The sequence below is a fragment of the Mustela putorius genome, unplaced genomic scaffold, assembly GCF_011764305.1.
Source record: "Mustela putorius furo isolate JIRA1106 unplaced genomic scaffold, ASM1176430v1.1 tig00000680_pilon_pilon_pilon, whole genome shotgun sequence".
NCBI lineage: Eukaryota > Metazoa > Chordata > Mammalia > Carnivora > Mustelidae > Mustela > Mustela putorius.
In genome coordinates this window covers 2,256,342-2,280,879 of record NW_025421442.1, presented here as the reverse complement: position 1 = coordinate 2,280,879, position 24,538 = coordinate 2,256,342, and the positions used below count along the sequence as shown (strand labels likewise).

The following is a 24,538-nucleotide window of genomic DNA, read 5'->3' as shown; positions in this document are numbered from 1 at the left end:
TTTTTTTAATTGTGTTACATTGGCCACTGTACAGTACATTACTAGTTTCTGATGTGTTCCATGTTTCCTTGTTTGCATAGAACACCCAGTGCTCCATGAATCCATGCCCTCCTTAATACTCCCTGCCGGGCCAACCCATCCCCCCATCCCTGCCCCTCCAAAACCCTTAGGTTGTTTACTGGAGGCCATAGTCTCTCATGGCTTGTCTCCCTCCCCCTCCAGTTTCTTCCCCTTCACTTTTCCCTTCTTTCTCCGAATGTTCTCTATGGTTTTCCTTGTGCTCCACAAGTAAGTAAAGCCATATGATAACTGACTGACTGCTTGACTTATTTTACTCAGCGCACTCTCCTCCAGTCCCGTCCATGTTGAGGCAGAAGTTGGGTATTCATCCTTTCTGACGGCTAAGTAATACCTTATTGTATATATATGGACCACATCATCTTTATCCATTCGTCTGTTGAAGGGCATCTTGGCTCTTCCCACAGTTTGGCGACCATGGCCATTGCTGCTATGAACATTGGGGTGCACGTGGCCCTTCTTTTCAGTACATCTGAATCTTTGGTGTAAATAACCAGTAGTGCAATTGCAGGGTCATTGGGTAGCTTTATTTTTAATTTCTTAAGGAATCTCCACACTTTTCCAAAGTGGCTGCACCAACTTGCATTCCCACCAACAGTGTAAGAGGGTTCCCCTTTCTCCACATCCTCTCCAACACTTGTTTCCTGTCTTGTTGATTTTGGCCATTCTAACTGGTATAAGGTGGTATCTCAGTGTGGTTTTGATTTGAATCTGCCTGATGGCCAGTGATGATGAACATTTTTTCATGTGTCTGATAGCCATTTCTGTGTCTTCTTTGGAGAAGTGTCTGTTCATGTCTTCTGCCCATTTTTTGACATGGTTATCTGTTTTGTGTGTGTTGAGTTTGAAGAGTTTTTATAGATCTTGGATGTCAGCCCTTTGTACTGTCATTTGTGAATACCTTCTTCCATCTCAGGTCACATTTTTAAGTAGTTTCAGGTTGTTGCATTGTGAGGCTGGGATTTTGATAATATTGAAACGATGTTTTGGCCAGAGTCCCAGGATTGCCCAGACCCTGATGTGCCTGTCGCCTGTCCTTTTGACATGATTAATGGAACCATCTCTCCCATGAAAAGTAAAAACCAGTTAAGAGGAATTCAGGGTTTCTCTTCATTCTTAGCTGAGCCAGTGCTGAATAGCTCCTTGCAGAGCTTGCTGGCTAGAACACAGCTCAGAGGGCTTTGGGCTTGAGTCTGTTCTTGACCCCAACTCAGGGCTGCCCACCTGGTTGCCATGGTGATGAGGAGAGTCGTGCTTTTAGCAGTGGCACAGGGAGGACTAGCCCTGGTTACTTAGCAGATGGTGCCTTGAAATCTACAGTGTGTTTCTTTTAGATAGCAGATGGCCACACTGTTCTTCCTTACGCAGTCTGACAGTCTCTGCTCGAGTGGAATGGCTCCTTCATTCACATTTAATGTAATTGTTACTGTGGTTGGATTTACATCTGCTGTTTTGCTGTTTTTTTTTTTATTCTTGGTTCCTCTTTAAACTGTCTTCTTTTATGTTAAGTGAATAGTTTTATTTATTTATATTACTTATATATTTGTTTATTTTTAGCAGGGAGAGGCAGACGGAGAGGGAGAGAGACAGAATCCTAGGCAGGCTTCATGCCTGGGGCTGGATCCCCCGATCCTGAGATCATGACCTGAGCTGAAATCAACAGTCTGACTTTTAACCGACTGAGCCACCTGGGTGCCCCAAGTAAATATTTTTAGAGTACCATTTTGAATCCTTCATTTATTTTTTCTTTACTTAAAAAAAATAATTTTCTTAAAAATAGGTAAGCAAGCAGCTGCTCATGAATAAGGAAAGTGATTGATTGCTCTAGGAATCACAGTATACGTCTGAGTTTCTGCATTGGAGAAGCTTTACACCAGTGTAATTCTTTTTTTTTTTTAAGATTTTATTTATTTATTTGAGAGAGAGACAGGGAGAGAGAGCATGAGTGAGGAGACGGGCAGAGCGAGAAGCAGACTCCCTGTGGAGCTGGGAGCCTGATGCGGGACTCGATCCCAGGACTCCAGGATCATGACCTGAGCAGAAGGCAGTCGTCCAACCAACTGAGCCACCCAGGCGTCCCAACACCAGTGTAATTCTTGTCTCCCTCTCTCTCTCTGGGCTGTAGTTGGCGTCTGTGTCATGCCTGTGTACGTCATCAACAAGAAGGTACGGTGTTATAAGCATTGCTCGATGCTTTCATGTCTTTTGAAGAAACTAAGACAAGCACTGAGAAAAGAATTTTACGTTTTCCAGCTTTATTCACGATTGTTAGTGTTCAGGATCTGTCCCTCTAGGCTCAGATACCGCCCAGTGGCACTTCTTCAGCATTTCTCCAGTAGTCCTTCCTCTCGAATCATATAGGAGTTCCGCTGAGCAGTAAGTTCTCTCGTGCTTTGTCTGTCTAGGAACATCTCTATTTTGCATTTAGTTTTGGAAGGATAGTTTTGCTGGTTATAGAATTGCTTCTTGGCAGTTTTTTCTCCCTCACTACAGGCATTCCTTGGAGATACCACGGGTGTGGTTCCAGACCACTGCTATAAAGTGAATATCACAGTAAAGCAAGTCAAGTGAATTTTTGGTTTCCTAGGGCATAAAAAAGTCATGTTGACACTGAACTGTAGTCCACTAAGTGCAACAGTAGTGTGTCTAAAAAACAATATACATATCTTATTTTTAAAAAATTTCTAAAAAATGCTAACCATCATCTGAGCTTTCAGGAGCCATAATCTTTTTGCTGGTAGAGGGTCTTGTCTGCTGTTTAAGGCTGCCGGCCCATCTGGGTGGTGGCAGCTGTGGCCGTTTCCGAAAGTAAGACAACCCTGGAGTTTGCCGCATGGACGGACTCTTCTTCCAGGAGCAGTTTCTCTGTAGCCCGTGATGCTGTATGGTAGCGTTGTACCCACAGCAAAACTTCTTTCACAACTGGAGTGCGGGATGCCTGGGGGGCTTAGTCGGTAAAGCGTTTCCTGTGGCTCTGGGTTCTGGTTATCAAGCCCTGAGTTGGGCTCCCTGCTTGTCTCTCTCCCTCTGCTCCCCCCACCCCAAGCTTGTACTCTCTCTCTCTCTCAAATAAATAAAACCTTACAAAAACCTGAAAAACTGGGGTCCATCCTCTCCAACCCTGCTGCTGTGTTATAGCTACATTCGTGTGGTATTCTAAATCCTTTGCTGTCACTTCAGCAGTCTTCACGGCATCTTCACTGGTGTAGATTCCATCTCAACCACTTTCTTTGCTCATCCGTAAGAAGCAAGTCCTCATCTGTTCAAGTCTGATCACGGGATTCTAGCAGTTCAGTCCCGTCTTCAGGCTGCACTTCTGATCCTGCTTCTCCTGCTGTTTCCCCCACATTTGCAGTGACTTCCTCCACCGCAGTCTTGAACCCCTCAAAGCCACCCACGAGGGCTGGAATCCGCTTCTTCCAAATTCCTGTTGATGTTGATAGTTTGACCTCTTCCAGATAGTGAATCATTTCCAGGATGTTTTCGGTTCGCTGTTCCCTAACCCATCAGAGCAATCACTGTCTGTGGTAGCCACAGCATTATGAAATGTATTTCTTTAAAAATAAGACTCGAAAGTCACGATAACTTCTTGATCCATGGGCCGCAGAATAGATGTGTTACCAGCGTGAGAATGGTGTTAATCTTGTTAATCTTCCCAGAGCTCTTGAGTGACAAGTTGCACTGTTAATGAGAAGTTCTCTTTTGAGTGGAATCTTTCTTCTGAGCCATAGGTCTCAACAGTGGGCATGGAACTGTGAGCCATGTTGTAAACAGACGCGCTGGCCCCAGGCTATCTTCTTCCACGTAAAGATGACGGGCAAAGTAGATGTAGCATAATTTATTCCCCCTCAATTCCAGTGTCCTTCACGTAGAGCGACACAACAGTTGTTTCAGGTGTGCGGTGCAGAGATTGAGCAGTCCGGTGCCTTACTCGGTGCATCACGATCCATATGTGTGCTTGTAAACCCCATCGCCCATTTCACCTGTTCCCCTACCCAGCTCTCCTCTGGTAACCGTCCGTTGGTTTTGTATAATTAAGAGTTTGTGTTTTTTCTTTTCCTTTGGCTCTTAAATTTCACATGAGGTGAGTGAAATCACGTTATTTGTCTTTGTTTGCCTTATTTCGCTTATTGTTATACTGTCTGGATCCATCCTCTTGTTGCAAATGGCAAGATTTCCTTTATGTTCTTTCTGTGGTTAAGTAATATCCCAGCGTATGTATGAAACGCCACGTCCTTCTTCATCTGTCCATGGACACTTGGGTTGCTTCTGTATTGGCTCTTGTAAATAATGCTGCAGTAAACATAGTGGTGTAGATATCTTTTTGAATTAAGTGTTTTGTCTTCTTTCAGGAGCTACCCAGCAGTAGAATTATTGGATCACAGAGTAGCTCTATTTTCAACTTTCTGAGAAGCCTCCGTCCTGGTTCCCTGGGCAGCGGCACCAGCGTGCATTCCCACCACCAGTGCACGAGGGCTCCCTTTCTCCAGAGTGTATTCAACACTCGTTTCTTGTGTTTTCGGTTGGTGCCATTCTCAGGTGTGAGGGGCTCCTTGTGGATTCGATCTGTATTCCCCTGGTGATGAGTGATGTCGAGCATCTTTTCCTGTGTCTGTGGGCCATCTGGGTGTCTTTTTTAGAGAAATGTCTGTTCATGTCTTCTGCCTATTTTAAAATGGATTATTTGTTTTTTTAGGTATAAGTTGTGTAAGTTCTTTTTATAGATTTTTGGATGCTAACTCCTTATTTGATAATGTCATTTGCAAATATTTTCAGCCTGCTCAGTAGATTTTTAGTTTTGTTGGTGGTTGATTTAACTGTGCAGAAGTTCAGTATTTCACTGTCGTCCCGGTAGCATGATTTTGCTTTTGTTTCCCTGGTCTCAGGAGACATCAAAAAAAAATGTTGCTGTGACTGATGGCAGAGAAATTACTGCCTGTGCTCTCTTCTAGGATTTTTCATGGTTTCAGGGCTCAAATTTAGGTCTATTCCATTTCGAATTTATTTTTGTGTGTGATGGAAGAAATTACTTGTTTCATTCGTATGCGTGTAGCTGTCCAGTTTGCCCCATTTGTTAAAGAGACCAGCTTTTCCCCATTGAATATTCTTGCCTCCTTTGTTGAAGATTGATTGGCCATATAATTTTGGTTTTATTTCTGGGCTTTCTATTCTGTTCTATTGATCTGTTTTTCTGTTTTTTTTGTTTTGTTTTGTATGTGTGTATGTGTGTGCTAGTACTGTATTGGTTTTTAAATTTTTTTTAAAGCTTTCTTTATTTTAAAGAGAGGGAGAGGGAAAGAGAATCGGAAGCAGGCTGTGCACTCATGTGACCCTCAGATCATGACCTGAGCTGGAACCATGGGCTGGACACCTGACTGGGCCACCCAGGCACCTCAGGACCATACTCTTGGTAACTGTAGCTTTTTAGTATAACTTGAAGCCTGGGGTTGTGATACCTTCAGTTTGTTGTTCTTTTTTAAGCTTACTTTGACTATTTAGTGTCTTTTGTGATTCTATAAAAATTTTAGAAGTATTTGTTCTCGTTCTGTGAAAAATGCTATTGGTATTTTGAGAGGGATTGCATTAAATCTGCAGATGGTTTGGGTAACATGGACATTTTAACGGTCTTCGTCTCCCCTGTCCATGAGCATGGAGCATCTTTTTTTTTTTTTAGGATTTTATTTACTTGACAGAGAGTGCACACACAAGCAGGCGGGGAGTGGCAGGCAGAGGGAGAGGGAGAAGCAGGTTCCCTGCTCGTGGGGTTCCATCCCAGGACACTGTGGTCATGATGGGATCAGGACCTGGGCCGAAAACAGAGGCTCAGCTGATGGAGCCCCCCAGGCGCCCCGACACGGAGTAGCTTTCCATTTGTGTTGTCCTCAGTTTCTTTCGTCAGCATGTTCCAGTTTTCACAGTACACACATCTTTTACCTTCTTGGTTAAGTTTATGCCTGGGTATTTTATTGGTTTTGGTGTAATTGTAAGTGGGTCTGTTGTCTTCATTTTTCTTCATGGTATTTCATTATTGGTACTTAGAAATGCCGCGGATTTATATATATTGATTTTGTATCCTGCAACTTTAGTTTTTGGTGGAGTCTAGGGTTTTCTGTGTAGTACTGTATCATATGCTGGTAGTGAAGGTTTGACTTCTTTACCAGCTTGGAAGTCTTCTGTTTCTTTTTGTTTTCTGACTGCTGTGGCTCGGACTTTGGCTACTGTGTTGAATAAAAGCGGTAACCTACTCGTCTTGTTCCTGATTTTAGGGGAAAACCCATCGTTTTTCACCATTGAGTGTGAGGCTAGCTGCAGGTTTGTCATATATGGCTTTTATTACATTGAGATACAGTCCCTCGAAGCTACTTTGTTGAGGGTTCTTATCAGCAATGGGTATTGTACTTTGTCAGGTGCTTTTCCTGCATCTGTCGAAATGAGTGAGTGATTTTTATCCTTTCTCTTATTGGTGTATGTGTCGTGTTGATTTGTGAATATTGAGCCATGCTTGTATCCCAGGAGAAATCCCACTTGATTGTGGTGAATGATTTTTTTTCATGTATTGCTCGGTTCAATTTGTCTTTTGGAGGAGTTTTGCATCTGTCTTCATCAGAGATTCTGGCCTGTAGTTTTCTTTTATTGTTGTGTCTTTATCTGGTTTTGGTATCAGGGTAATGCTGGCCTCATGGAATGAATTTGGAAGCTTTCCTTCCTCTTTTATTTTTTGGAATAGCTTGAAAAGAGTAAGTATTAACTCTTCTTTAAATGTTTGGTAGAATTCACCTGTGAAGCCATCTGGTCCTGGACTTTTGTTTGTTCGGAGTTTTTTGATGAGTGATTCCGTTTCGTTGTGGGTAATTGGTTTATTCAAATTTTCCATTTCTTTCTGATTCAGTTTAGGGAAGTTATATGTTTGTAGGAATCTACCCAGTTCTGCTCTATGTCAGTTTGTTAACATACAATTTTTCATAATGTTTTCTTACAGTCCTTGGTGTTTCTGTGGTTTTGATTCTTTTTCATTTCTCATTTTGCTGATTTCAGTCATCTTTTTCCCATGAGTCTGGCTAAGAATTTATCGGTTTTTTTGATCTTTTCAAAGAACCAGCTCCTGGTTTCATTGATCTGTTCTGTTGTGGTTTTTTTGCTTTTGTTAGTCTCCCTATTATTTATTTCTGCTGTGATATAAATGGTTTCCTTCCTTCTACTGGCTTGGGGTTTTAGTTCCTTTAGATATAAAGTTAGGTTGTTTATTTGAGATTTTTCTTGCTTCCTAAGGTAGGCCTCTGTTGCTACAAACATCCCTCTTAGAACCATTTTCGCTGCGTTCCCCCAATTTTGGACCGTTGTGTTTTCATTCGCATTTGTTTCCATGTACTTTTTGATTTCTAAGTTGACCCGTTCATTGTTAATAACATGTCATCAATCTCCATGTGTTTGTGGTCTTTCCAGATTCTCCCTTCTGGTTGATTGCTAGTTTCATAGCGTTGTGGTCAGAAAAGATGCACGGTAGGACTTTAAGCTTCTTGAATTTGCTGAGACTTTTGGGCTAATATGTGATCTGTTCTGGAGAATGTTCCATGTGCACTTGAAAAGACTGTACATTCTGCTGTTCTGGGAGCGTTTGGAATGTGTTGTTAGGTCCTGTGTGGCATTCAAAGCCACTGGTTCCTTGTTGATTTTCTGTGTGGCTGACCTACCCGTTGATGTCAGTAGGGTTAAAGTCCCCTCCTGCGGGGTGCGCTACTGTTGATGACGTTGTTTGTTATTAAATGTGTTACGCGTTGCAGCGCTCCTACTTTGGGGGCACAGATATTTACAATTGTTATGTCTTATTGTTGGATTGTCCTCTTTTTAAATTTGTTTTTTTCAAGATTTTATTTATGTGTCAGAGGTAGAGAGAGAGAACGTCAGCAGGGGGAGAGGCAGAGGGAGAAGCAGACTTTCTGCTGAGCAGGAAGCCTGATGCGGGGCTTGATTCCAGCACCCTGGGGTCATGACCTGAGCTGAAGGCCCGAGGCTCCGGGCGTCCGGCCTGCCGTCTTGGTGATGGTGTAGGGTCCTTCTGTCTTTCCGGTCTCTGTCTTGAAGTCTGGTTTTTCTCCTGCAGCACCGCTGCCCCAGCTTTCTTTTCACTTCCTTTTGCACAGAAATTCTCTTCCGTCCCTGCACTCTCAGTCCGCGTGCGCCTTTCGGTCTGAAGTGAGTCTCCGGGAGGCCGGCGTGTGGACGGTGTTGACTTCCATATCCGCTGTCACCTGTGTCTTCTCTTCGGAGCCCTTAGTCCCTTAGGTCATGGAGGAGGACGCACTTACGGCCACTTTGTTACTTGTTTCACGATGGTTTCTGCAGGTCTTCCCTGTTCTTTCTCTTCTCGCAGTTTGCTGGCCACCTTGAATGATCTGCGGGGAACCCTTTCTCTTTATTTTGGAATATCTGTTTTGTGATTTGTGTGACGCTTGGTTGGCGTCTCACGTCTCACGCACCAAGCCGGCTGTGTGGGATGTTGACGGTCGCCTACGTCTCACCCGTTCCAAAAGCACCGCATTTTACTGCTCCCCGCTGCGTTGTAGGGACACGGTGTCCTACTTTACATCTTCGTTTTGTGAATCCCTGGACTGATTTTTAGAGATAGACTTCATTTGACTGCTTTTGTGCTTCTAACATTTCTCACTCCTGCTTATGGTCTTCCAGAGATACCCCTTCGGTGTTTCTGGTAGGGCTGGTTTAGTGCTCATGAATTCCTATAACTTTTGTTTGGGAAGCTGTTTCTCTGTCCTCCTACTCTGAATGACAGCCTGGCTGGATGGAGTTTTCTCTGGCACATTTTTTCCTTTCAGCACCGTGACCCCATCACGCTGCTGTGAAGCGTCTGCTGGAAGACCTGCTTGCAGCCTTAGGGGGACTCCCCTGGATGACTGTCTCTTGTGGGTGCCTTTTTTTTTTTTTTTTTGGGAGAAGGAGGGCGGGGAGGGAGGGGAGGCAGCAGAGGGCGGGAGAGGGGGAATTGTAAGCAGGCTGCACGCCCTGCATAGAGCCTGGTGTGGGGCTCCGTCCCGCGACCCCGAGATCACGGGGAGCCGAAATCAAGAGTTGGATGCTTACCTGACTGAGCCACCCAGGCGCTCTTTTCCTACTGGTTTTAAAATTCTCCCTTTATCAGTATTTTCTGCCATGTTAATTCTAAGTATTTTGGGGTGGGCCTCTTTTGGTTTATTTTGCAGGGGACGCTGTACCTCCGGCCTCTGGATTTCTGTTTCCTTCCTCAGATTTGGGAAGCTTTCTTTCTCCAGATACATTTTCTGCCCCATTTTCTCTCTCTGCGCCTTCTGAGAGCCTGTAATACATGCAGATGGTACTGCTCTTGGTGCCGACGGTGAGTTTCCGGGATGCGTTCTCGGCTTTTCTCCCTCCTCCTCTCTGCTGCTCAGCGAGCTTGTCTCCCGTCCCTGGCGTCCGGGCCGTGGGCCGCGCTCGCGTCTCGTCTGGTTGACCGTCCAGCGCGCGTAGCGTATTTCTAGTTCCAGTCACTGAGTTCTTCGTCTCCGGTGGTTTTGTGTTTTCTGTGTCTCGTCGGGGTCTCACTGACGCGAGTGAGGCGTCCTCCGCTCTTCTCTCCAGCGGCAAGTGTGTCGGCGACCCGTACGTGACACTGTCCGCCGGGCGGGTTTCTTAGGCCGAGTCTTAGGCCGCTTATCTCGCTGGGGTTGTTCCCCGGTCTCCGATGTGCACGTGCTCTTCTGTACTCTGCTTTCGTCGAACTCTGTGCGTCTGCCTCCCTGCTTTGGGAAAGTCAGCCGTGTCTCCCGCTCTGGAGAGCCGTGGCCCCAGGAAGAGGGGCTCCGGTCGTGTCCAGCGGTGCAGTGTCCTCTGCTGCCCAGGGCCTGACGCTTCAGGGACTGTTGCCTGTGTGGTGCGTGTGCCCTGCTGCTGTGGCCCGGCCCCTTCCTCCTTAGTCCGCTCCTCTGCAGAGCCGCACTCTGCCTGGTGAGGGCAGGGTTTGGCCCGGGGGTTGGTAGCCGGCCAGGCTGGGGCCACCTTAGCCTAACTTGAGTCGGACCAGCTGTTTGTCGGAACTGCACTGTCACCGGACCCCACCGGAGAAGCTTTTGTCATTGGGCGGGCCCTGCAGTCTCACCAGATGTCTGACGCCAGCCCGCTGCTGGGGCCGCAGGCAGACTGGTGTGTGTGGTTATCTTCCCCTCTCCTGGGGGCAGGAGTCACCGTGGAGAGGTGCAGGCCTCTCTCTCGGGGCTGCTGGCACCACTTGGGATGGGCTCGGGCCTAAGGCGTATTGGAGGGCTTAGATTCGCAGGAGAATGCAGGGACGGGGTTCCAGGAGCCATCAAGGTGCGTGCTGGTCCACTGCCAGCAGGGACCCGCAGTGCCCAGGGACAGCTCCTGGGGGACCGGGCCATGCTGGAGGGGACGGGGCCGCAGGAGGTGTGCGGGAGTGAGGTGCCCGGTGTGGGCTGGGCCCCTGTGGGAAGGGCGTTGTAACTGCCCCGAAAACCCTCCGGAAAACCCTGCAGAGGCTGGGCTGGTGGTGGCGGGTGCATGCTCTTAGCGCTGCGCTGCTCCTGCGGGTTTCTGCGTGTCTGGGCTGGGGGTGTGCGGGAGGGAGATGGCACCTGCCGGCTCGTCGTTCTCGGAGGCGTCTCCCGGGGATCCCCGCCCTCCCGGCCCAGGCTCTGAGGTTCGCAGGCAGCCGTCCCGCCTGTATGCGCTGGGCCTCCTCCAGCCTGCGGCTGCTTCGCCGTGACTCGGTGAGCCTGCCGTGCCGTTCCTGGTCCCCCTCCAGCTCCCCAGGGCAGAGCCTCGGGTTTGGAGTTTTAGGTGCTCAGCCCCACTGGTTGTAAGAACCTGCAAGGTTCGTCCAGTCTGGTTTTCAAAGCCCAGTGTCATGGGGGCTTGTCTTCCCAGTGTGGGCCCCGGGGGCCTGGTGTGGGGTCTGCGCTCCCCCCGCCCCCCCCGCACCGGGTGCGCTTCTCCCTCCTGCAGACGGCCTTCGGGTTTGGCAGGCTCCAGACCATGCTCGCCCTTTCTGTCCCTCTTGGGTGTGCCTGTTCTCTACCTTGAGCTCTGGAGAGTCTGTTCTGCCCGACTTTGGGTCCTTTTCTGGCCTGTTTACAGTCATGTCAGTGTTCTGTTAGTGTAACCGTGGGATGAGGTGAGCCTGGGAGCCTCCCCCTTGGCTCTTGTTCCCAGAAGTAAGATTTGGCATCATTTTTTTTTTTTTAAAGATTTTATTTATTTATTTGACAGGCAGAGATCACAAGGAGGCAGAGAAGCAAGCAGAGAGAGAGGGGGAAGCAGGCTCCCCGCTGAGCAGAGAGCCTGATGCGGGGCTCGATCCCAGGACCCTGGGATCATGACCTGAGCCGAAGGCAGAGGCTTTAACCCACCCAGACACGCCCCCTCCCCCCTTTTTAGATACGCCCCCGGGGCCTTTATTTCTTCTGAAGACTTTGTGGTTCCCTGTGTCCAGGCTGCCCCCTTTCCCGTGTGGTCTGCTCGCTGACGCCCTGCTGGTCTCCTGGGCTCAGTTCACTTTTCTTCGTCTCTTTAAGTGTTTTCTTGGAACCGAGTATTTGTATTTTTTTTCCGGCTTCATCGGTTTCTGTTCGGAGCTGCAGCTGCCCGGGCCCCCCGGGCTTGGGTTGTGTCCTCAGGCTGCCCCGGAGTCGTGGCGGCCGTGCCCCCAGCCCGTACCGCCGACGCGGTTTCTCTGAACTTCTGTACCCTGAGTGTGGGTCACGTCTCCTAGTTTCTTTGAAAGGCTCGGAATTTGTCGTTGAATACGCCGTATTTCAATTCATACATCGTAGCAGCTCTGGTTTCGGGGTGGTGTTTTTCTCCCTGAGAGTAGCGACGGTGATGGTTTCCCTCGGTGATGGCCTTGGCCTGGCTCTGCAGCCTGTCCCGCACCTGCCGGCGGCTCTGCGCCCAGGCTGCTTGCTCTGGCTCTTGGCGGCTCCCGGGCGCGGTTGGCGCCTCTGCTGTCTGCGCACAGGCGTGTGTGGGCTTGGGGTGCCCTGGCCCGCGGGCCGTGCCGGGGCCTGCGCTGGTCCACGTCCCGGGCCTCGTGGACGCCTGCACTTGCACCCGGGCCCAGTCTCTGCAGGGATGTGGGGCGGAGGTCCCCTGGCCCTGGGCCCACAGAGGGCTATGGCTGGGGCTGGCCCGTTGCCAGATCCCCTCTCTGAAGGGCATGCGCGCCATCCTGCAGCCCTTCTGGTGGAAGGCGAGAGCTGCAGGTTATGGCGGCGTGTCCGCCGTGCTCCAGGCAGCCATGAGCAGGGAGAGGGCAGGCGCAGCCTGGAGAGGACGGCCGGGCTTGGGTGGGCGCACTGGCTGCGGTCTGCAGTTCGTTGGAAGCCCGTGGTCACTTTCTGGAGGGCTGCCATGATCGGCGAGTGTCTCATCCCGCACGGCAGCTGCTTTTCGGGACGGAGCGGCCCGATCTCCCTGTGCGTGTGCCAGGGCCCCGGTCGCACCGCTGATGCGGTGTGGAGAGTCGCCTGGCCTGGGGCAGCTGGGCGGGGCCCAGGCAGCAGGAGTCCCAGGTGCCCAGCTGAGGTCTGGCCCTGGGAGGTGGCATCGGGGACGGAGCGAGCAGGTGGGAGCAGGGTCTGCATGGGCTGCTTCCTCAAGACGAGCTCATCCCACGTCCGCTCACACGGATCCCCTGGGTGCACAGGTCCCACCATGCGGGCCGCCGTGCGGGGCTGTGGCTGGAAGCGGCCCCGCACGCCCAGCTGCGAAAACGCCCAGAGCTCAGCGTCGGTCAGAGCCCGTGAGGGCTGGTCAGCTAGCGGGAGAGCACCGGTGTCGTGCAAGCCGGGTGGTGGGGACATGGGGCCTGTCGGACGTTCTCTTTCCTTGGGCGTGCGTTGGGAAATTGTCCTAACGAGAGGGCAGGGAGAGGAGGCAGCGAGACAGACTGTTTCCCTGGGGCGGGAAGAAGGCAGGAAGCAGCGCCAGAGGGAAGTGCTGGGCCGCGACTGTGATCCCGCGACAGCGAAGGCTCCTCCCCGTGGCGGGGGACCGGAGCTAGGCCAGTGTCTTTCCACCTGGAGACGCAGAGAATCCTACGGGCTAGTGAGAGAGACCATGCAAGTTTGGAAACCAGTAGCCTCCCCCTGAGAGACGGTGTCGAAAATGGGGGGGAGGGACCGGACCCCGTCACAAGGGCTGTCGTAGGTGTGCGCTGCCTGGAAATAACTCACTTGCAGAGGGTGGGGGTCCCCCACCTCCCGCTTTGCTGAGCCACATGGAGGCTGGATCATGGGGAGGGACCCTGGTTGTGTCTAGCTAAGTGATGGCGTTTTGGGATCTCTGCTGGAAGGTCTGAACTTCATGGGGTTGTCAGCGAGCAGACTGTGTAACGGTCAGTCCGAGGGGGATGAGGGAAGTCATGGGCTGGGCGGCTCGGGGTGCCCTGGTGCGCCTGATGCCCCGTGTCCCCCCATGTTGCAGTCGGGGCAGTGCCGGTCCTCTCCAGAGACAGCGCGTCAGGGAAGAAGGGCCGCCTGAGCCAGGTGAGGACGCCGCACAACCCCCTGGACTCCAGCGGCCCGCTGATGAAGAAGGGGAAGCAGAGAGAGGGCCCCAAGGCCAAGAAGCCAACCTCGCTGAAGAAGGTACGCGGGGGAGGCCGGAGCTCGGAGACGCTCTGCTGGTCTGTGTCACGTCTAGAGCTCGGAGACGCCGCTCTGCCGGTCTGTGTCACGTCTAACCGCTGTAGCATTTGCAGACCTGATGTTCGTCCTGCCGGAGCGTGCGCTCTCGGCGTGTGTGTGGTTCTCTGGCAACGACCCCCTCCGTGCATGGGGCGGCAGAGGGCACGCAGCAGAGCGCCTCCGCTCCTGGAGACGGGCTCCTTTGCTTGTAATGCTCGGCAGGTGTTGTGGGCAGAGAACCAGGAACGGGGGCTACTGCCCGCACCCTCCCTGGGGTGATCTGGCTGGTGTGCAGATTCTGGAATATGGGTTCTGTTGGGGCTGGCGCGGCGGCGCTGTCTGGCCTGGGTCCTGCATGCCCGCCTCTGCACATCTGGGGGGCGTGGGCCTGGCCCCTGGGGACGGAGGGCATGTCGCTGCCATGAGGGTGCAGGAAGGTACCGTGCCCACCTGCTGAGGTGGGGTGGCCTGTTTAGTAGAAGGGCTTATTCGTAAGGACAAGGACTTAGGTGTTTTAATTGCTTGTTTCATCTTAAAGATCATTTTGAAAGAACGGCAGGAGAGAAAGCAGCAGCGTCTCCAAGAAAACACCGGGAGTCCTGCTCCCGCCAGTGACACCGTGCTGGATGGCGAGAGCGGTGGTGATGACGGGGCCCCGGAGCAGGCTGTCCCCTCAGGTACCGCTGTTCCGGCGGCCGTGCACCGCGCCAGCTCAGGACGGCAGCTGTCGGGGTGCTGGCTGGTCAGACGGTGTTCTGTGGGCCGGCAGCGCTCCTGGCCCCTGCGCCTCTTGGGGGGCGGGCCGAAGGACAGGGGCGAGGCCGAGGGTGTGCTGTGTGGCATCGGATGCTCCCCGTGAGAATGAAAAGCACGAACCACGTAGCTGCCTGCCCAGCAGCGTGAGGGTCATGGGGTCGCAGGGGGCATGTGTCAGTACGCCGCTGCCCGAGCTGTGCCTTCAGAACAGCCCGCAGAGCATCGGTGCGTGGCTGGAGCACTTGTCACCTTTGTCCTTCTGCGGGGAGGGGCTGTCCCAGAGATGCCACCCTGTGAGATGTGCTCGGGCCTTCCCCGCCCTCGGCCCGTGCGCCCAGCGTGGCCCGGGCTGTGTGCTGACTGGCTTCTCTGTGACGTTGCAGAGGGGTCTGACGTGTCGTCCTCTGCGCCTGCGCTGGAGGGCGAGTCGGAAGGGCTGCTGAGAGCTGAGCTCCAGAAGGAGGTGGAGGGCTGCCACCTGGTCCCCAGCAGCGCAGCTTGCCCCAAGATCCACAGCAGAAGGTTCCGGGAGTGAGTGACCGCGGGCCCCGGGGTGGGCTGGGCTCACTTTGTTATGGAGTGTGGGGCTGTTGCGCCCCGTCGTCCTCAGGGCACCAGGCTGGACCCTGGCTCTCCTCGTCAGAACCCTCTGCTTCTGCGAGGTCCTTGTCGTCCTCACGTGCTGTCACAGCGGGCCAGGTGGAGAGGTGATGTCTCCCTTTCGCGGTCTGGCGTCTCTGGGGACGTCGGAGGGAGTGCCACCTGCTCCCATGCCGCCGCTCTCCGGCTCCGGCTGTGGCTGTCTGTGGCTGGTGCCGCCCCAGGGCCCAGGCCGGGCAGAAGGAGGCTTTGCCCCTCGTAGTTGGGAGCGGGGAGGACGTGCGGTCCGTCGGCCAGGAGGCCGGGTCGGCGCGGGCCGCTCCCCGCGGGGACCCCCGACAGGGCCGCCGCCAGTGGGCGCCTCCCTCAGTTACTGCAGCCAGATGCTGAGCAAGGAGGTGGACGCCTGCGTCTCGGAGCTGCTGAGGGAGCTGGTGCGCTTCCAAGACCGCACGTACCAGAAGGACCCGGTCAAGGCGAAGACCAAACGCCGGCTCGTGCTGGGGCTGCGGGAGGTGCTCAAGCATCTGAGGCTCAGGAAGCTCAAGTGCGTCATCATCTCCCCCAACTGCGAGAAGATCCAGTCGAAAGGTAACGCGCGCCGGGCGGGCTCCCGCTCCCATCACCGAGGCCCGCGTCTGCCGCTCACCTGGCCGCCCGGCGGCCACTCTCTGATGCAGCCGGGCCCGGGCCCTTCTGGCTGGCAGTCTGGCCGGTCCATCAGGCCTCCGGGGAGGTGGGGGGCTCCCGGGGCTCCTGCCGTGGGGCTTCTGTGACCGGCTGCATGGCCGTCCAGCTGGTGTGTCCTTGCTCGGTCCGGGAGCAGGGGCGGCTTGTCCCGGGGCTCGGCTGTCTCACCGGCCCCGGCAGGTCGGCTGTGTTTTGTGGCACAGTGGCTGGGCTGGATGACAGACAGGCATGGGCTGTGTGTTGGGGGGACGGGTCGTGGGGAACCTGTGTCCTGTGTCTTTGTCCGCCGAGGGCCGAGGAGCCTTCGGAGCACGTGTGCCTGTCGCCTACGTGTGTCGGGTCACCTTGCAGGGAGCCGGTTGGCGCCTACGCGGAGCTTCCCTGGCGGCCGATGCCGGAGCCGGGAGTTTTCCCGCCTTGTGTGGGGTCCCGGGGGCCCGGAGAGCAGTGGCTCAGGGCAGGCCCTGGCCCCGGACTGGGACAGCAGGGGGCTTCGGGCCCCTGTCCTCTGGCTGTGTGGTCGCCGCGCCCCATCCTTGGATCCCCGCACAGCACTGGGTTTGAACACGAGTCCACCCCCTCCCTCCCTGCCCGCGGCCTGAGCCTCCCCCGAGATTGTCGGTGCCTGGGATGTTCCGCAGCTTTGCCTGGGCTCCTCGAGGCTCTCTGCACCCGCCCCGTGGCCGTCCTCAGGGACGGCCCGCCGGCTCCTGCTGGGCAGCGGCTGGGCTGATGCCGGCAGCAGTGTGAGTCCGGGGCTGGTGGGAGGCAGGTGCGAGCGTGCGTCTGGCAGATGGGGCTCGGAGCCCGGTCCCCCGGCGCCACCCGCGCTCCCCCGGCGCCGCCCGTGCTCCGTCCTCCTTCCTCTGCTCTGGGAGTGGGTGGGCGCTGCCTGTGCGCGGGGCTCTCTGAGCAGCAGGATGGGCAGCGCCTGGGCCCTGCTGGGGGCGCTCTGCGCGGGGCCGCGGAGCCGCGGCGCCGCTGTCCTCGCAGCGTCCCTCGGCTCTGGGTGCTGCCGGCCTCCGCTGAACGGCAGCAGGGTTTCCCGTGCCTCCTCCTCTGGCTTCCGGGAGCTGTCTCTGCTGTCCTGAAGTCTCTGTGTCTGCTGCCGCCCTGCTGCTGTGGGGCTGATCAGTAAGTACCCTGAGCTGCGCGCAGAGAGGATGTGGCACCCCCACCCCAAGTGCCTCTCTTGCCGCTGCTTGGTTGTTTGGGTCTCAGGCCGCAGGCATGCGCGGATGCCGCCGGCCGTCATGGTCTGCTTGTTCTCAGCCGGTGTGGCTGGTGCATGGCGGCCGGGAGCTGCGTCGCAGGCCCGTGCTTGCCCACCTAGTGCGCGCCAGCATCACCCCGACCCCTGCCAGAGCGAGGCCACTGGACCCCAGAGATGCGGTTCTAGCACGTTCTTCAGTGATGCTGCTGCTGCGGGGCCACGCTGGGCCGGCTGGCTGGGCCACTGCTGTGCTGGGGAGCCCCCCCAAGGGGATGTCTTGATGCCCCTGGGCGAGACACTCAGCCTGGTGCGGGGCCGCCTCTGTCCTCAAATCCCTCCTAGAAATCGGGGCCTGGCGTTGCCCAGGGGAGCCCACCAAGCCGCCCTCACCTCCCCTGAACCTCCCCCGGGCGGAAGGTGCCCACAGTGCACGCGGCCACCGGGCCCCGGGAGACTGGAACGAAGCCGTGGAGGGCGGGCTGTGGGCTCCCCCCACTCGCCCCGCTGTCAGGTTGGCGGGCTCAGCCTCTGCTGGCGCTCCAGCTTCCTGCCCTTGACTTGTGCGTGCGTGCGACTGTAACAAGCACACTGAGAAACAGGTGTGAGTGTGCAGTGGGCACTTCTGGGTGCTTTTCCCCCGACCCAGGGAGGGTGAGCCTGGCCGGCAGGTGGCTCCACCACTGGCACGTCCAGGTCCGCTGTTCGCCGTCCGTGCCCATGTGCTTCTGCTTTGAGGCTGAGGGAACTTGCCACTACGTCTTGTACGTGCTTTGCAAGGAGCAGCTAGCCGAGGGCTTGCAGTATTTTGCAGGGAGGCCTCAGCGTCCCGGCCTTGAGCCGTGGGGGAGGACCGTGTCTGCGTAGGTGGCGTTTGGTCTGGTAACTCTGAACCTGAACTTTACATGGTGCTTGTTTTGAGCGTTTAACTTGTTCTAAGTTGTGTTGTCCGAATCCTGGAACTTGTGGCTCTCACTGAGACTGTGGGCTGGGCGCTGGGCAGGGCAGAACCGTCTAGACTTGCCGCTGTGTCACACAGACAGGTGCAGCCACCCAGTCTCTCCCAGGGGAGTCCCCCGGAGGCACATGTGGGGTGTCTGCAGGGACCTGACCAGCAGAAGAGGCGCTCGGCGTGTACCTCCTCATTCCTGCCCTGCTGTCCCTCTTCCCAGTTAGCGTGGCGGGCAACCTCCAGAAACCCCAGTCCTGGCACCAGCAGGGCCGCCTGGAAAGGAGCCTTCAACGGGCCGGCAGCTGCTCAGACAGCATTTGTGATGGGCCCCGGGGATGGGGGACACGAGGCAGAGCGTGACCGCGTGGCTGGCACCCAGGGCCACGGGAGTGCCCGGCGGGCGGTGGGGAAGGACTGTGGCTCCAGCTGAGGATGGCGCGCCCCTCCTCGGCCCGCTGCCCTTGTGCTCTCCCTGCTGGCTGGGGACGCAGGCCTTCGGCTGGGAACGGAGGCCTTTATTGAGTGTCTTTGTCCGCAGAGCTTGCTTCCTCCTCTGTCCTCAGATTTTAGGTGGGTCTGGGCCAGGGCCTGGGCAGAACTGAGCGTTAGTCTCTGAGCAAACCGGCCACCGTGACGCCCCAGTTCCCAGAGCAGCGGGATGTACTTTTGTTTCCCCGTGAACGAGCATTGGCTGCTCCTGTAAGTGGTGGCAGGTGACGGGGCCATGGCAGACGTTTTCTTCTCTGGCAGATGTCGTGGGCCCTGTCTGTGAGTCCGTCCGCCTGCTGATTGGGTGGGGCGGTGCCATGACATGGGCAGGTGCTGAGTTTCCCTTTCAGGAGTTGGCCCCCCAGGTGCCTGCAGCCCCCCAGAGGCAAGTGGCAGTGCCCCATTTGATGGGTCCTTGGTAATCAGGGTGTGACTGGGAGAGAGACGGAGACCTGGCATCCGGCGCTGTGGGCCCCGAGCGTGTAGCCGTCGGTCTGGGGGCCCAGCTGCGAGCACCCACGGCATGGACAGCCCCTGGGTCTTTCCGGGCATCTCCGGCTGAGAACAAGGACTCCCCGAGCTTGCTGTCCTTCCTACTTGTGGGAGCGCCTCTGTGGGCCCCGCCGCCCGGTGCGGCCACGGGTCCTGTGGGTCACACCGCTGCTTGCCCGAGGCCGCTGCTGCACCCCCAGCGGCTCGGCTCCCGGGGGCGTGGGCGTTGGGCCCCCATTTGTCTGGGGGGAGGCGGTGAGTAGCTGCTTTCTTGTTGAAGAGCTTGGGGGTTTCAATGAATTCATGGTTTATGTTCTTTCCCCGTTTGTGTTTTGGGTTTGCTGATCTCTTCAGTAGTGACCTGGGCCTTCTTATATAGTAAGTCAGCCCTCTGGGCGAGAGTGGTGAATGTTGTTTTGGTTTGTCTTTGTCTTTTGCCTGTTTTTTAAACGTTTTTTGGCAGGGCAGGGATTTTGGGTGTTGTTATTATACTGAGGTTTTTTGTTTTGGTGTTTTCATTTCCTTTAGATTTTATGCCATCGTCCCCCTTAATGCTCTAAGCCTATTATTAGGTTTTTAAATACTGGTTTTTCTGGTACTTCCACGTTTCTGTTTTTGTTTGTGTAGACTGTATTCTTCTCAGCGGGATCTTTGCAGAGGCCAACCCAATGGCCCTCTCCCCGCCGCCTGCCAGCGCTCCCTCTGCTGGGGTACCCCGCTCCGCGCCGCCGGGTCACTGCGCCCGCACGTGTGCTCTCGGAGCCGGATATGTGGGCCTCGTCATCTTCTTTATTCTTCAGAGAAAACCCCCGTTGTAGGAAGAGTGTTTCAGGGTTTTGGGTTGACACAGAATTGGTCTGCTGTCCTCGGGATGAGTGTGGCCGAGGGCACAGGTGCCTTCCTGTCGCTGTTCTGTTGTGTTTCCGCGCACCTTGAAGCCGTTCTGTGCATCTTCTGTGCCGGCCGAGGGGTCCGGTCCATCTGCGGTGATCCGCACGCCTGTCCCCACACGCCCTTGCTGCCTTGCTGCTCCGCTTGCCTGCGCGACTTGTGCGCGCGCGCACACACACACACACACACACACACTCCCCTCTCTTGTAGTAAGACTCCGGACTGCTGGGCCCCCGTGTGGCGGCACGTCACCCACACCCAGCCCTTCTCCGCGGGCCTCTCCTGCACCTCCCCCGCCCCCCGCGCCCGGACAGGGTGGTGGAGGGTGGGGAGTCTGCCGCGGGGGGGGGGGGGGGGGGGGGGGGCTGGCCTGTAGTGTACTGGTGACCTTTCCGTGCCCCAGGGTCCCATCTCTGTGGGCACCCAGGAGCTCTTGCTCCCAGGCAGTTAGCCGGGGGCCTGGGGCACAGGGCGGGTCCGGATAATGCCCTGGAGCTGTCCCGTCCTTTGGTCCTTTGCAGCAAACACCCGTGAAGCCCACCGAAGTAAGAGTTCTTCCTGCTGGGTTTTTGTGCTTGTGCTTGGTTTGTGGCTCACACCTTGGAATAGTCCTGATAACTCCCCAGAGGTGTTCTGTAAACAAAGGTGACCTTCGGGGCGGCCCAGAGGCAGGGGCTGGCTGCCAGGAGGGTCGGCCAAGTAACTGGGGTCCCGCCGGTTCCCAACCCGGCCCGGGCCTCCAGGGAGGGGAGGGGCCGGAGATGGAGTCCGCAGCGGCCTGTGGGGCGCCTGCTGGTGGGTGCACGGGGTGGGGGGGGCGGGCGGGCTTCCCCCCCCCCCCCCCGGCCCCGGCCCCCTCTGCTCTGGCTGGGGATGGCAGTTCTGGGTCATGGCCGTAAAGGACTAGGCAGACACAGGCTGTGCTGCCCTGCGTTGCGTCCTGGGAGCCTCCAGCAAACGAAAGGCGGGTGGGGAGAGCGCGTGGGCGGTGGCAGCGCAGAGCCCTCTGGTTGGAGCTTGTGTCACTGAGACTTGGGGGCACCTGACATGGAGATGGGGAGGCTTGGCCCCTGCCGGTGTCTGAGCTTTGCCGGGTGTTCTGTGTACCCCCATGCTGGGATCCGGAGCAGGGACCCTGCTAGAAGGCGAAGACCTCCCTTCCCGTGTCCCACATAAGGCCAGCTGTTTCCTTGGTGGAGGACGCGTCTATGCGTCTCTTCCGAGAGCGCGTCCCCCGGCTGGGAGGAACACTGCGCCTGCGGGATGGTGGGGGCAGCCTTGTCCTGGTTGCAGGCGCGGCCCACAGGGCTGTTGCCCTGTGAAAGTGGAATCCCTTTGTGGCCAGGACCGCGCCAGGCTGCGTGTGACGCGTCTCCTGGTCTCTGCCCTGTCCCTGACCAGGCGGGCTGGATGACACGCTGCACACCATCATCGACTACGCCTGCGAGCAGAGCATCCCGTTCGTGTTTGCGCTCAACCGCAAAGCGCTGGGGCGCAGTCTGAACAAGGCCGTGCCCGTCAGCGCTGTGGGCATCTTCAGCTACGACGGGGCCCAGGTGAGTTCAGGGCCGGGCTGGGAGCCGTGGGCGCGCATGCAGTGTCCCCCGCAGGGCACCGCAGGGCCACTCGGAGGCAGCTCTGTGCTTGCCGCTGGCAGGCAGCATCCTTGCTGGGGGTCCCCTGCTTCACCCCTGCTGCCCGGCAGGCGGAGACCCGTGTCTCTGGGGTCAGGGCTGTCATCCACGCGCTCCCTTCTGCCCCAGGACCAGTTCCACAGGATGGTTGAGCTGACGATGGCCGCCCGGCTGGCGTACAAGACCATGCTGGAGAGCGTGCGCCAGGAGTTGGCTGGGGAGCCCGGCCCCCCGGCTCCCAGCGGCTCGGCGCAGGACAGCCCCCCGGCACCCGTGGCTGGGAGAGAAGAGCCGCACTACAGTGAGTGCTGGGCGGGGCGGGGGGACTGTGTGTCCTCAGGCTCCGCGTCCCCCTGGACTGACAGGTGGCGGCATAAGGCCGGGTCGGTCCCAGCTGGGCTCAGACCTTAGGTCACATGGCGCCTGCAGAGCGTGGCCTTGAGCCCCGTGGGGTCCTTGGCAGGAGGCTCTCAGATACTAACAGTGGGGGTGAGGGGGGAGGTCCTCTCCAGGCTCCTGTAGGGACCTGAGCCCCCCTGGCAGTCGCCCCCCCCCCCTCCCAGACAGCAGAGATGGCCCCAGCTGTCCCTGGGTGTCCCTCAGCTGTGCCCCTTTGTCGTCTGTAGTGGAAATCTGGAGGAATCACCTGGAGGCGTACCGTCGCTGCGCGCTGGAGCTGGAGGCTTCAACCTCCCAGATGCTGAACCTGAGTTTGTAGCGCGCTGTTGTGTGTGTTGCCAGCGGTAAGGAAGGGAGGCATGAGAGACTCGGGGGCCCCTCTCTTCTCAGGTCTCCGCAGACCTGCTGTGCTGTGTGGCTTTTGAGTCGGGAGGTGAATCCAGGAGGCATGTCCCGGGCCCCTGGACCCCCGGGCGTGCTAAGGGAGCCTTGCCCAGGAGCCCCGAGAGGCAGCTTTGGGTCTGAGCTACGGAATCTGGGAACGGCTGGAAGGTGTGGCGCCCCGAGTTCTCTGCTGTGAAGAACCCCCCCAACCCCCGCAGAAGAGCTGAACTGTGTCCGGGGGGGGGGGGGCGGGTGGCGTCGCGGGCCGGGTGTGGGCTTGGGGGCGGCTCTCTTGGGACCTGGCTTTTTGACTGGAAGATGGGGGGTATTTAGAGGGTCTGCTAAAATGAGCCTTGAGGAAAATCACTTCTCTAACCTGTGACCTTTTGACATGAATTATTCCTTTTTGCTTTTATTTTTCAAAGAAGCAATGTATATTGAAGTTTCGGGATTTGTTTTGCTGATCTGCAGATGTTTTCTTTTTGTAAACGAATGTATTCTGAATGTGGTTTCTGTCTTGGAGGCCAGTGGGATAGAAGTTTGCTTTCATATTTTGCTGTAGGTAAGAGGGTTTATTTATTTTGAATAAAGAGCAATGATTTGATCCGCCCGCCGTCTTAGGCTCGTGGGCACGTCCTGAGTCCGGGGGCGGCCCCTCAGGCACGGCGTTTAAGGGGAAGAGGCTTGCCGGGAGGGCTGCTGCCTCAGCCCCACGCATCCCGGTGTCATGACGGGACGGAGCTTTGCTGCCCAGTGCGCATGGGGTGAGCCGCGGGGCTCGTTGGCCTTGAGCGCACTGTTAGGGGACCTTGGTGGCGCCGGGCATGTTTAGTCTGAGGCGAGTGGCCTGCGGGAGCGTGTGACGCCGCAGCTTCTCCCCCAAGGGCAGGGCTCTCTCGCCTTCCTGCGTCTGCAGGTGCCCCATGCCCCATGGGAGGTTTGAGAGAGGCGACAGGAAAGTCCTCAAGTTCATCTACAAGGAGAGCAGGACGTTTTGAACTGGCAGCAGAGCCCAGGGGAGCACGTGGAGCCCAGCGGGGCGGTGCGAGTGCCGTGTTGGCACCGCCTGGTGCTTCTCGGGGGACTTGCTATGGGGGTTGGCCTGGCCACAGCGTCCCTCTGGTGGCAGAGGCTGCAGCTGCTGGGGACACACCGGCCTGTGCCCTCGGGGCCACGCCTCCCAAGCACATGCTCCGCTCACTGCATTTATTCCTGTTTATTTTCTCAACAGTGTAGACAACCCCGCCTCCTAAGCTCGGGTCCCACCAGACCCCCACCCCCACCGCGCTAGGCTGGGGGCACACGTCTCATTGCGGTCTTGGCATGAGACACTCCCCCACATCCAGACCCGGGGCGAGTCTCCCGGCCGCGGAGAGCTGCCCCTGGAAGGGCCCAGGCCTCTGAGCCCGTCCCGTGGGAGCCCGGACGCGCGCACCCCCCGCTGAGTGGACGGCACCCTGCATGCGGGCCCGGAGGCCGGGGCGGGCGGGCGACCCCGCTGCAAGCCGGGGGAGACAGACGCACTCTCAGAGGTCCTCAGCCTCCGAATCGGGGGCGGGGGGTTCGGACACAGGCTGTCCGTGTGCGGGGGTTGCAGGGAGGCTCTGGGAGGGTGGGCTGGCTGCGGGTTGCCGTCATTTCATTAGGAGAAGGTGACCGGGGTCTGGGCTGCGCAGCGTCAGGCCTTTGGGTCCCGCAGAGGGTGTAGCCCCGTCAGCAGAGGCTCCGGCATGGGGCACGCCAGCTCAGGGCACGCACAGAGCACACTTGGAGCCGCGTGCCGAAGCCCATGGAGCCCTTAGAGCCTGGAGCTTCTGGGGGGAGAGGGGGGTACCTCCTGTCACTCGAGGTGTCCGGCCAGTTGCTTTCATTGGTCTCGCTGGGCCTGTCCCTGGCGCGTGGGAGCTCAGTGAAGGTGGGAGCAGCGGCAGGCTGGGGACGGGGCTGTCGTGTGGGCGGGAGGAACAGCTGGGAGCACAGCAGCGGCGTTTCTGGGAGAGGAGCCATCATGCACGCCGCTGTCTGGCATCGAATCTGTAGCTTAACGGTCCTGGTGTCCCGTGTCCGCCAGGTAGGCTCTCCTGTCCCCTGCGAGCAACTAAGTCTTTAAAGTTTTGGCTGCTGTCTTTGGCGGTTGAGGTGAACCCTGTCTTGGCAGGCCAGGTGACTGCTCACGGTCCTGGGACCTCTCCGGGGCGGCTTGGGAGGGGGCAGCGCCTCAGCTGAGGTCTATAAGTTGTCCTTGTCACAGCTTTCCTGAAAGAACAATGCAGGCTCCTTTGAATTCCTG

General features: G+C 56.7%; 2 protein-coding genes across 2 annotated transcripts in view; one reads left to right on the top strand and one right to left on the bottom strand.

The window, feature by feature from the left end:
• SECISBP2 (SECIS binding protein 2) overlaps positions 1-22,852 on the top strand; it is a 43,998-nt gene extending 21,146 nt beyond the window's left edge. Inside the window, exons 11-17 of the mRNA XM_045083024.1 lie at positions 13,549-13,712; positions 14,290-14,428; positions 14,891-15,038; positions 15,478-15,698; positions 21,233-21,387; positions 21,595-21,766; positions 22,092-22,852. Of these exons, the coding sequence (XP_044938959.1) occupies positions 13,549-13,712; positions 14,290-14,428; positions 14,891-15,038; positions 15,478-15,698; positions 21,233-21,387; positions 21,595-21,766; positions 22,092-22,183 (1,091 nt within the window). The 3' untranslated portion in view covers positions 22,184-22,852. The remainder of the gene's footprint in view (positions 1-13,548; positions 13,713-14,289; positions 14,429-14,890; positions 15,039-15,477; positions 15,699-21,232; positions 21,388-21,594; positions 21,767-22,091) is intronic.
• A 597-nt stretch (positions 22,853-23,449) lies between these two features.
• SEMA4D (semaphorin 4D) overlaps positions 23,450-24,538 on the bottom strand; it is an 83,011-nt gene continuing 81,922 nt past the window's right edge. The window contains exon 19 of the mRNA XM_045083021.1: positions 23,450-24,504. Coding sequence (XP_044938956.1) covers positions 24,478-24,504 — 27 coding nt within the window. The 3' untranslated portion in view covers positions 23,450-24,477. The remainder of the gene's footprint in view (positions 24,505-24,538) is intronic.